Here is a 12,934-nt window from a genome sequence, read left to right on the forward strand (position 1 = left end):
TAGGAAAAATATGCCGGTGGTTTGGGATTGTTGATATTTTTGGAGCTAACACTCTTACGAAATTGCTTAACTGAAGTAGCTTGTCTTGATTCTATATCAAGTGACTTCCATTTTGATAAAGCATCAGGTACAAATGATTTCTTATAAAGTTCAAGTCGGCATTTTGGTATTTTATAATTGTCTCCATAACGGAGATTGTACTTGGATGTATTATTTATTTTTCTTGGGATCGTTTCTTGTAGATACTCAGGAACATCATTATTATGAACATGGTAACTAATTTAGCGGTTGTTCGTCAAAAAGACAGAGGTTGTAATCCGGTTTCTAAATATAAAGAATCTCTAGATGCTAACATAGGTAGGCCAGTAATTATTCGCGCTGCACATCGTTGGACTTTTTCTAACAAATCACTATCATATGCATTACAACCATCCCAAACCACTGAGGCATATTCTAAAGCTGGTCTAATAAAAGTAGTGTACATTTTTAATAGAGTGTTTCTTCCTAAAGTAAATTTTAGCTTTTTAAGAAGTCCTAAATTTTTGTAAGCCTTACTTGTTATTGTATTTATATAATGTGACCAACCCAAATCACGTGAAATGAACAACCCTAAATGTTTGTGCACTGGCACATATTCCAACTGACAATTTTGAAAAAATAATTTAGGAGGATCAATATCCTTATTCAATGTAAAAAAATACAGTTTTTGTTTTAGAGGGGTTAAATTTTAACAACCATTGTTTAGACCATTCATCTAGAACACGAAGATCATGATTCAACGTAAATTCAATTTCATGTAAGTTCTTAAATGCATATTGAATGGAGTTATCATCAGCAAATAATCTACAAAAAGACAGCATATTTTCAGCATGAGAAGAACTGTGCAGGGTACTACAACTAAGTATTCACTGGTTCAATACTGATCCCATTGGTGCAAACATATCACACATCTATAGATGGTTTTCATATGACATATTTTGACCCCGAGTTATTCCCCTTGGCCGCCATCTTGTAGGTCAAACTGGTGGATTTTCCTCTTTGGACAACCAATTTCAAACATGTAAGGCCGAAATATATGGGAGGAACGCTTTGCAATATTGCAATTATGAAGTAAAAGATGCATTAACAAATGTATATTAATAAGAAAAACAGTTTATCTCCACCTCAGTGACCAGAATAACAAGGCTGATTTTGGTTGAATAATGAAGGAATCCGGGCATGTTAACCTACAATATGGCGGCCAATGGGAAATAACTCTTGCTTAATCGCTTAGATGGAACTAATCTATTACTGAACCCTATCAAGTTGAAAAATTTGTGTCAATTAAAATTTTGAAAGGGTTTGGCAGGGACTATATTCTGTGGCGAATGGATTGATTAAAAAGAGTTGTAAATGTGCATGATATTACAGTTTCTGTTTTATCCAATATATCTTTTATTTTGATACTCCTATACGTGTATTTCAGTTTTATTATTTATTATACAAATAGTTGAGACTTGGAACTAGTTCAAATACAGTGCTGTAATTTATCAATTTTATTGATATATTTTTCCAAACAGAACAGCAATTCTTATAACAGTCAAATCAATTTACTCGAAATTTTGGATAAAAATCCAGTATATTCGTCAATAATTTGAAAAAATTGATCTCACCCCTCCCCCTTCACTTTTTAAAGTTTCATTTTAAATTTTATGACAAGACCTTGAAAATTATGTGAAATTTTAGAAATTGACATAATGTGATTACTCCTTTTAAACTCTCAAATTTCATACCATGAAGTTTTTCGTATATCAAGTGCAAAAAGGTCATTATTTATATACATTACTAGTATTAAACTTTTTTATCTGTAGTGTTAGAAGACATGATTATGTTTTTATTCCATGTGTTGCCACCAACAGACAAATCAAGTTTAAATGAATAAATCTTGAGTCAATCTTAAGTGCAGAAAGGTCACGTTTAAAACACTGTAGCTCATTAACAAGCATTGCGCCCCAAGTTTTTCTTTCTAATTTAGAAATTCTCCTTCAATTTAGAAATAAAAAATACACCCACCCACCCCCCGAATTTTTTTTTGAAATTACTCTAAATCTCAGGTGCTAACCTCTTTAAATGTAATAAGTCCGATTTCGAAATTTCACTTGACATTTCAATCCGGATAAAGTTGTTAAATAGAAAGAGATCGACTGACCCGAATCATTAATATCCCCCGCTTTTTCAAAAGCTGAAGATAAAACAACCCGAATTTTGCAACCAAAATGGAGGGAAAATATGATCCATTCCTGTTTATCACCTGACCGAGAGTAAATAACTCCTCAAATTTGGTTTCCTTCTATAAAGATATACCGATTATGGTTAGATTTCTCCAGTACAAATGAACTGCGAGTATTCAAATCAAATTGAGTTTGAATGAATGTTTGAAAGAAGTTTTTGACAAAAGTGACGGGCACAAATATGTTCAGAAGGCAATTATGAAACCATACAATGCGATTAAGATGAATGCTGTCTGACATGTCCTTTTCACCAATTGTTATGCCAGTCTTTATACTGTTTTGAAAATGGAATACACCCGTTTACCTGATCAAGCCATAGGGCTCATGGTGGATATGACCGGTCGACACGGGGATTTTTACTCCTCCTAGGCACCTGATTCCACCACTGATGTGCCCTAGGGTCCGTGTTAGCCCTGCTCTCAATTCCGTATTCGTTATATGATTGATGAGATCGATCACGGTTTGTATATCCACCCTTTTTTCATCAAACTAGTTGAACTGTTCGTGCGCAGAAAATGTTGCGCCATGAACAATAGGTTAACCCTCTAGTGTGTCCAACTGTATTCTCGCCGGAGAGATGCAGGTCTGCAGTTAGAACTTTCAATTGAATATCAATATACGGATCAACACTTCGCCGCTAGTTACGTCCCTTTGCGGGGTCAGCCAAAGGTCAATCGGTGAAAAACCAAGTTTTCCTTCTTTACCTTACCAAATGTAAGATGTTATTACTTTGAATTTTAGCCAATTACCAAGTTTTCATACAAGTTGATGGGTTGCCCCAATCTGGGGCATATTGTAGTTGACTGCAATTGATGGGAAAATAACAGATGTCAAAGCTACAGATAGGAAAATTACAAAGGCCAACGTAGGGAAATACGATTTTTATCCGGGAGATGGCGGACAAGGGACGTAACTTTCGCGAAGTGTTGATACATGTAGAGAAACATAGATTGATGTGTACATGCACCATTTGAAATGACTAGTCACAAAAGAAAAAAAATATCCAAAGCGAACTAGCATGGCCTTGTGGTATCCCTATGTTGTAAAAAGACCAATTTAATAAATGAAAGGTGAAGATAACGAACAGCGATCAATCTCATAACTCCTATAAGCAATACAAAATAGATAGTTGGGCAAACAATGTTGCTATCAAGTAATTTGGGTAAATAATTGGATCATGATCATCGCCGTATGTTTGATATTGATAATGTCGCATGTTTGATAGGCCAACAGAAATCACGTGTTTTGGACATGGCACAAAGACAACAAGTTTAAATCATCGATAAAATAAATCCCATCAAGGCACTTAGATCACAGCAGTTTAACACCACAATTCTGTTTGTCATGGCTGGATTGATTGTTTAGTCGTTCTACATACCGTCGAGAATTTTTAACTCATATTGAGACGTCGCCAGTTGTAGGTGAAGTACCACAAATCTAGACCTACATGTATGCTTAGCGCTCAGAGTTATAGCAGGGGGGGGGGGGGGGGTCTTTAAGGTCCCCACGCCTGCCGCGACACAGGACCTCCGTTTTTAAGGTAATATCCGAAAGACCAGTGATTCTCACTTCTAAATGCCGAGGGTTTGGCAAAGGAGTGTAGAGTTCTGTTGAATTGTTATTGTTCTTAATATTTTGAGACGGTCCCTAAGTGCTAAATATTGGTTCACGTTTTATGATTGTTAATTACAGGAAACTTACATTATGCAATACTAAGTTATTCTCAGGTACTTCATTTTAGAGTTTGACGGGTGTTATTTTATTTATTACTAGATTATTGAAATGACATGTCGTAGGTATTAAGTGTATTGAGGAAATTCAGACTGAAATGTCACACGTGCTCTATCTTTCACTGTTACTAGTAAATATTGTTATTGATGCATTTACTGATGTATTCCATGACTGTTTGGTGCATTTTTAGTATTGTTGCGGTAGATGCATTACTTTAATTCCATTCTTTTGTAAACGTTTAGCATAAACTTGTCTGTTACTATTTAGATCTGTAGCTCAAAGTTGGACCTCTACTTCCGGGTCAAATTGCTGTTTTTAGATTTCACCTCTATTAATATTCATACCTGTTGAATTTCAGTACGTTGACATTGTAAGTAAACAAAACTTATTTTCTATGTTGATACACGAAATGTTGAATGAAAAGTAGTGTTTAAATTGTATAATTGTAATTATTTGTGAGATTCAACAATGGAACTATGTTGCATGAGACATTTTCCGTTTACTGTAAACGTAATCTGTCTTTAGTAGACGAAATTGTTGAGTGAATTGGTTAAACGGATTTTAACAGAGTATAAATAGAACGATTCCGTTAATTTTCAGGTAGTCTGCAATTTTGTGTTTTAGAGAAACGTTTGGGATTTCGCTAAAATTTTTAAGATGTAAGTTTATTTATTCATTTGGAATTTAATTGGGTTAAAACTGACTGAAATATAAAGACGGGATTTTAAGGGATTAAGAGATCATATTTTCCATAATTTGGGAACCTGATCTATATAATTTTGTTAATCAGTGCAAGTAATTTTATTAAAAGTCACATATTTTGAGTTATCTCAGAATCAGACTTTAAAAAAGTAGTTTTTGTGAATTTACTCGAGTTTCGAATTTAATTTGGGAGAAATTAAAGGGAAAGACAACCCTAACCACATTGTTTCCTTTATGAATAAAGTATTACTTACTGATATCGTAAATGTCAGTCTTTAACAACAAAAATCCTTGCTTAACAATTAAATCAATATTAATCTATCTTATATTTCAAATTACCTACTGCTAAGAGAGAGGCAATTGAAGTTTAATTTATTACGTCACACCGTCGGTTCCGGTTTATTTCATCAGCAGACCTGTAAACATGACAAGTCACGAACAGTTAAGTTTGGAGCCGTATAGATTTGAGCCCGTTTTTTTGCAAGAAGAATTTAAGAAAAGATGTTCAGTCGAGTCGCAGACCAGGCAGATGGTACTCGTTTCTTCATACATGTAAATGTCTCAAACCTCAACTTGTCATTACGCAAATGATGGATCCACAGTTTACATATAGTATTTTCTTTTCAAATAACTTTGTTGGGTCAGGAATTTTAGGAAAAAACTTTTTTCACATCTCCCCTTCGCATTAGTGTAATCAACTGCTTGACAGGAAGGCATCCACCTATTTACAATGTATTCGTAAAATCTACCACATGCTCATATTTGATGAAGACGGTGTGACGTCAAAATTATTGATTTTTGTGGTCGTGAATACAAAAGAGTTCCGCATCATGGCAGCCTCTATAGATGGCGGAAGTTTCATTTTTAACGTTTTAAAACTAGTACTGCAGGGATGTGACTGATTCAGAGAAAAGCTGGTCAAAAAGGGAGGAAAACACCCCACCCTACCTGGAAAAATATAATTTTCTGCCACTTTATATCAAATCCAAAGTGTTTCATTTTTTCGAAAATTAAGCAAATCAGAGGATGTCCTCTGAAAAGAGGAAAAAAACCGCGTTGTTTCCAGAAACATGCATCTTATCTTTCTTGGCCATATCAATTAGATAACACACCGTATGTTTGCTATTAAGGTAATCTTCCCGCACAATCTTACGAGTAACAACAAGATAGGCAGCACTCTGCTATTTCACTTCTGTATGAGACTAAATAACAAAACGGGCTGACATAGTTTACTCAATTCTACATGCATTATCTTTATTTTTCCACGTTAAATACAAAACCCAAAATAGTTTAAAATAATCCATTGCCATTCCTTGCACAATTAACACTGACAATTGTAGATGTTCCATCAAACGTCCGGCATCCTCAAGATTGTCATCTACGTCACGTCCATCGAAAAACATTGATCGGCACTTTGTGGTCCGGAAGTGTCCATCTTCTCGTGCGAAGGATCACCCACTTCCTCGACAGTCGCTTCCTGTGCATTCCTCGAGGTGTCCTTTCCCCCTCCCCCTTGCTCTGGCTCAAGAGTTTGACTACCCTGTTGACCTTGACCACTTTGATGAAGCAGCTGAGTGGAAATCGTGTCGGAACTCATTCCTTCACCTGTCATTATACTTGTTCTGTTCCCGTGATTAGACATATCCTCGCTTTCTCCTTGATCAGACGAGGTCCCTGTCTCCGACTTCATGGATTTTCGTGTTCGATGGAGCTGCACCGAGTCCGTGTTCTGAACATCTTCCAGGAACTGACCCAGTAAAGGTAAAGAGTGGACAGTGGCCTCATAAAACTCTTCATTGTCCAGCGACTGATCCGGCTCCGACACTAAAAGCAATGCAATAAAATACAATTCGTAATATTTTCATTTACCAATGCAATTTGCAATATTTACATTTACCAAACTTAAACCTATCCCCCTCCAATATACTAGTATTTAATACTAGACTTTTAACTTCCCTCTATTATAAAACAAATACCAGATACTTTCATGTGTATATTCCTATATGATGCAAACAACCTAAACATGTACATGTTTAGTAACACAGAACACACCCCAGCCTCATCAGACGGCAATCTATATATAACACAAGACACCCCCCCCCCCCCCCCCAGTACAACCCCGCCTCATCAGACGGCAATCTATATATAACACAGGACACCCCCCCCCCCCCAGTACAACCCCGCCTCATCAGACGGCAATCTATATATAACACAGGACACCCCCCCACCTCCACCTCAGCAGACGGTAATCTATATATTACACAGGACAACCCCCCTCCCCCCCCCCCAGTACACCTCCGCCTCATCAGACGGTAATCTATATATAACACAGGACACCCCTCTCCCCAGTACACCTCCGCCTCATCAGACGGTAATCTATATATAACACAGGACACCCCTCTCCCCAGTACACCTCCGCCTCATCAGACGGTAATCTATATATAACACAGGACCCTCATCAGACGGTAATCTATATATAGCACAGGACACCCCCCCCCCTCCCCAGTACACCTCCGCCTCATCAGATGGCAATCTATATATAACACAGGACACCCCCCCCCCCCCCCCCAGTACATCCCCGCCTCGTCAGAGGGCAATCTATATATAACACAGGACACACCAGACGGCAATCTATATATAACACAGGACACCTCCGCCTCGTCAGTCGTCAATCTTATATAACATAGGACACACCCCAGTACAACCCCGCCTCGTCAGACGACAATCTATATATAAAGCACAGGACACACCCCGCCTCGTCAGTCGTCAATCTATATATAACACAGGACACACCAGACGGCAATCTATATATAACACAGGACACACCAGACGGCAATCTATATATAACACAGGACACCTCCGCCTCGTCAGACGGCAATCTATATATAACACAGGACACCTCCGCCTCGTCAGACGGCAATCTATATATAACACAGGACACCTCCGCCTCGTCAGACGGCAATCTATATATAACACAGGACACCTCCGCCTCGTCAGACGGCAATCTATATATAAAACACAGGACACACCCCAGTACAACCCCGCCTCGTCAGACGGCAATCTACATGACCCCCGATTTACCAAGCCCTAAGTATTTGTAAAATAGTGAAATGCTCAATTGAGATTTTTGTCCTTAATCCACCAGAAAAAAAAAGCCCCAATTTTTGAAATATCGAACTCAAAAAATATTATACTGTAGTTGCAGCATAAAAGACGATTTCCAGATCCCCCCCCCCCCCCCCCCCCCCCCCCCCCCCCCCCCAAGGTGATTGTGTTGTATCTTCAGGCTTTCGCACAGTAAAAGCCAGACTATGTTGTATCATTACATCACGATAATCCTACCTATATTGGGTGGCTGGTAAGTTGAGAACACTGAGAGAACAGGATCCGTGGTGACAATGGTCCGGGACACACACTCCATTTCCTCCAGAATCTACAGTGAAGAAAAAAATGTAACCATCATGACCACATTTCTTTCTGAAAAGATATACTGGAACACCATGCATATCGCAGCAGTCAACTCTACTGGAACACCATGCATATCGCAGCAGTCAACTCTACTGGAACACCATGCATATCGCAGCAGTTAACCCTACTGGAACACCATGCATATCGCAGCAGTCAACTCTACTGGAACACCATGCATATCGCAGCAGTCAACTCTACTGGAACACCATGCATATCGCAGCAGTCAACTCTTCACTTGATCAGATATGGATGTATACATACAGCTTTGCGTTTACTTATCGTCTTGACGTACTTGACGAGACTTTCTTGGACAGAGTATTCTCCCTTTGATTCGTTACGCTTCTCTGTTCATTGTTGCTAAACGTAGTTAAAAGCTAAGGTATTACACACCTTCAGCAAGCCCGTCAGGTGAGATTAATACTTACCTCCTACAAGCCTGTCAGGTGAGATCACTACTTACCTCCTACAAGCCCGTCAGGTGGGATTAATACTTACCTCCTACAAGCCTGTCAAGTGAGATCACTACTTACCTCCTACAAGCCTGTCAGGTGAGATTAATACTTATCTCCTACAAGCCCGTCAGGTGAGATTACTACTTATCTCCTACAAGCCCGTCAGGTGAGATTAATACTTACCTCCTACAAGCCTGTCAGGTGAGATTAATACTTACCTCCTACAAGCCCGTCAGGTGAGATTACTACTTATCTCCTACAAGCCCGTCAGGTGAGATTACTACTTACCTCCTACAAGCCCGTCAGGTGAGATTATTACTTACCTCCTACAAGCCCGTCAGGTGAGATTATTACTTACCTCCTACATTATGTACACGCCCCTCAGGTGAAGATACTACTTAACCCCAAAAGACCTCTCAGGTGAGATTACTACTTACTTCCAACAGGCCTCTCACGTGAGAGTAATATTTACCTCCAACAGGCCTCTCACGTGAGAGTAATATTTACCTCCAACAGGTCTCTGAGGTGACACGGTAGTAAGAATGGATTGTAGCGGGCACACAGGTCTGTGAAGGAGATGCCCGGATTAGACACTATATATAACAAGATCGATTCCACCATAAATGAGAAGACTGGTTTGTTAAGATAGCCTTCCGGCTTCTTCCACGGGACAATCTGCAGGCGGATCTTCTCGTATGTACTGAAACACAATGCATATCTATACTTTTATTCTTTCAAATTGGCTTTGAAACTTACTACATAATATGAGAATCTTTCAGATTTGATAATATCAGGAATCTTTCAGATTTGATAATATCAGGAAGCTTTCAGATTTGATAATATCAGATCTCGTTTTCGTTTCCCATCCTGGAAATTTTAGAATGCTGATACTAATATTTTGATACACACAATATCTATTATAAGCCTGGGCAATATTTGGCATATTCTCTGAAGCGGTAAGATATGATTAAACTTGCGCGATACGATAACAGAATCCAGACCTCAGCGCCTTAGGCCCAGCAGCAACGGAGTCCGCATCCGCCTGTGGCTTCTTTTTAGTTGACTTTGACCTCGTGTACGGTCCAACTCTTGAGTTGATCAATTTACCACTTCCACTACCTCCCCTACCCACTTCCGGTTCTCCAACCATACTCTCTGATTCTGTGTCGACAATCGCCTGGCCGGGACTCTCAACACATTCCGTTTGTGTAGTGGCCGAGGAAACCCGATTGCTGCTAGTGCAATCGGCATTCCGAACGTCACCTTTTTCTGCCTCTAACGTCACACTGGGAGTGTTACCGATTAAATCTCTACTTGTAATCTGTGGATGGTCTACAGTGTCTGCTGAGTTTTCGGTTGTCGTGCTTGCCTTAGTTTGTGTTGTACTTGTAATCTGTGGATGGTCTACAGAGTCTGCTGAGTTTTCGGTTGTCGAGCTTGCCTTAGTTTGTGTTGTACTTGTAATCTGTGGATGGTCTACAGTGTCTGCTGAGTTTTCGGTTGTCGTGCTTGCCTTAGTTTGTGTTGTACTTGTAATCTGTGGATGGTCTACAGAGTCTGCTGAGTTTTCGGTTGTCCTGTTTGCCTTAGTTTGTGTTGTTTTCCTCTCTGATGCCACTTTCTGTCCACCCAGGGAAGTTGTATTATTCTTACTTATAAACAATTTGTCTTCTTCCTACAGGAACAGAAATGAGTTTCATAAGTATCGACAACGTTTAATTACTCTTTATAGGGTTTTATATGATCTCGAATTGTACAAGTTTGTGTACATATTTTCTGTTCACTTTCGAATGGGTCGTAAAACACAACAAAGAAATAAATCCGGTGAAAATATTGAGTGGTCTTTCTTTCTCAATACTTAAGGCTTGAAAATCTATATGGCGAGCGAAGCTTGCGTCGCGGAGTGAAGCTTGTGTCGCGAAGCGACAAACTCGCTCCAATGAATACAAATGCGAGTCAAGTGATTTGCTCTTCATCAACTGAAAAATGATGGCCCCCATAATCATTCCGGAAAAATCTCGCCGTCACTGCAGTATACTTCATTGACAACCCAGTAAATAAAATAAATGAATTGTTTGGAAAGTATCAGGATCGTTTTTAAATTCCAATCAAACTTTTTTATACCTTCGTTCATTTTGTTCTTGACAATTGCTTGGTTTGAAAGAAGAAAAAAGATCGCAGCTGAAATGACGTCACATATTACTGTTTTACAGCGATGACATTACTCTATATTTCTCGCGTTAAATGAATGTCTAAAAGTCATTCTTGCACGATGTAAAGGGTCTTCGCTCGACTCAACGATCACACCGTAAAACCTAAGCTTGCTCCAATGATTACATCATTCGACAAACTTCAGCAGATTCCGGTACTCTCATCTATCCTACATCGATCGAGTGTGATTACATAAGCCAATCGTAACTACTCGGCTATTTCCGTAACCTACTGAAAAAGACGAGCGCGTGATCCGACTGAGATGTAAATATGTGAGTCACGTGATTTGCTCTTCATCAGTTGGAAAATTATGGGGATTACCCATAATGCTTCCGGAAAAATGTCACCATCACTGCGGTATACTTCATTGACAACCCCGTAAATAAAATAGATTTTTTAAATTCCATACAAGCTTTCTTCTACCTTCGTACGTCTTGTTATTGTTTGGTTTGAAAGAAAGAAAAACATCGCAGTTGATATGACGTCACAATGAACTGTTTACATCGATTGTGTTATGCTTTCCGCGTTAAATGAATAGGCGGATTAAATGTCTAAATATTGGTGTTGTAAAATGTTACGGGTTTTTGCTCGTCTCAACAGTTACACCGTAAAACATATTAGTGAATACAATAGCTGTTGGTGACTTTTATAGGGCATATCGCGTCAGTCACAAATTCAAAACGCGCGTTATTCAAATTGAATGCACACACTGTTCCAGTTATGAGACTACATCTTTCAACAAATAATATGTACTTGTCACGCCTTCTGTAGTTATCTACCTTTGTTGACCACACCCCTTCATTACTTATCGCGTCATCACAAGTTATCTGACTGTGCTAACCACGCCCCTGATATTGTAAGTAGACTTACTATATTAGATGATACTGTCTGGGTGACCTGGCCACGCCCTCTTGTATCCTTGTAGTTATGAATGACCCAGGGTCGTGAATGAGGGAGGGATACATACTTTACTCTAGTGGTTCCCACACGCAGAATCTGTTAGAAAGGAAAATAATACATGGATTAATTAAAATTTAGTTAACCCCACTGCTAAAAACCCAGTGAGAGAAAAACTATTTGAAGATAAAAAAAAAAAAAAAGCAATTTATATCACAATCTGATCCCAAGGTTTACACTGCACGGGCATACAACAGTAAAACAAGTATTTACGCACGTGAAGACATATACGTGGTCTAGAACAAATTCCATTCTGGAGTTTTGTCTCTATCTTCGTGACGCGTTTGTTTACGAAAAGTTTTGTTTTCTCAAATCCGCGAAGTCGGACGGCTCCCAGCTCTCTACAGGTAACTAGCTGTGTACAGTCCTATCACAATACCCCCTCACCCTAAAATCACCAAATAGATGTACGTGTCTCGACTGAATGAAAACATTACCAAAACATCACAAGGAAAAAGAACAAATTTTCTAGATCCCTGCAGATAAAATATGTCTTTAAACATTATTGAGGAACAAGCCAAATATTTTTTTCTTACAACAAGGGGGTGAGGTAACAAGAGAGACACTGATATTTGTACAGTAATCAGTTTTAAAAGATGAACATTTTTTAATAACTATTTTTTGTCAAATAAAATAAAGACCAGGTATCAAATTAGATGTCCTAGAACTTTATATGCAAAATTACCATTACTTAAAATATATGACACTAACAGCATTGGGAGAATGTTCTTCAAGTTTGATTATCCTAGCCTTATTAGAATTGTTTCTATCTTATTTTGTACCTACCATGTGATTTGACCATTTACCTAAAAGCGACAAACAAATCGTTTTCCTCTTATTATGGGAAACGTGTGTACAGTAAAACACGGTTACAGCGAACACGCTTATAATGAATTCACGCTTACAGTAAAACATGGTTACAGCGAACACGCTTATAATGAATTCACACTTACAGTAAAACACGGTTACAGTGAACACGCTTATAATGAATTCACGGTTATAGTTAAACACGGTTACAGCGAACACGCTTATAATGAATTCACGCTTAGAGTAAAACACGCTTATAATGAATTCACGCTTACAGCGAACACGCTTATAATGAATTCACACTTACAGTAAAACACGGTTACAGCGAACACGCTT

At 38.7% G+C, this 12,934-nt stretch overlaps 1 protein-coding gene across 3 annotated transcripts in view; it reads right to left on the minus strand.

Moving 5' to 3' along the window:
* Positions 1 to 5,917: 5,917 nt before the first annotated feature.
* Positions 5,918 to 12,934, minus strand: part of LOC125657049 (general transcription factor 3C polypeptide 1-like) — a 172,641-nt gene continuing 165,624 nt past the window's right edge. For 2 of the 3 annotated variants that reach the window (XM_056145465.1, XM_056145467.1), the window contains exons 39-43: positions 11,705 to 11,830; positions 9,625 to 10,298; positions 9,131 to 9,323; positions 8,046 to 8,136; positions 5,918 to 6,527 (exon numbers count right to left, since the gene is read on the minus strand). In XM_056145465.1, the coding sequence (XP_056001440.1) occupies positions 6,082 to 6,527; positions 8,046 to 8,136; positions 9,131 to 9,323; positions 9,625 to 10,298; positions 11,705 to 11,830 (1,530 nt within the window). In that variant the 3' untranslated portion in view covers positions 5,918 to 6,081. Of the gene's footprint in view, positions 6,528 to 8,045; positions 8,137 to 9,130; positions 9,324 to 9,624; positions 10,299 to 11,704; positions 11,831 to 12,934 lie in introns of those variants that run through there. The other variant, XM_056145469.1, reaches the window with a different exon arrangement.

Source organism: Ostrea edulis, chromosome 7 (genome assembly GCF_947568905.1).
Source record: "Ostrea edulis chromosome 7, xbOstEdul1.1, whole genome shotgun sequence".
Lineage (NCBI taxonomy): Eukaryota > Metazoa > Mollusca > Bivalvia > Ostreida > Ostreidae > Ostrea > Ostrea edulis.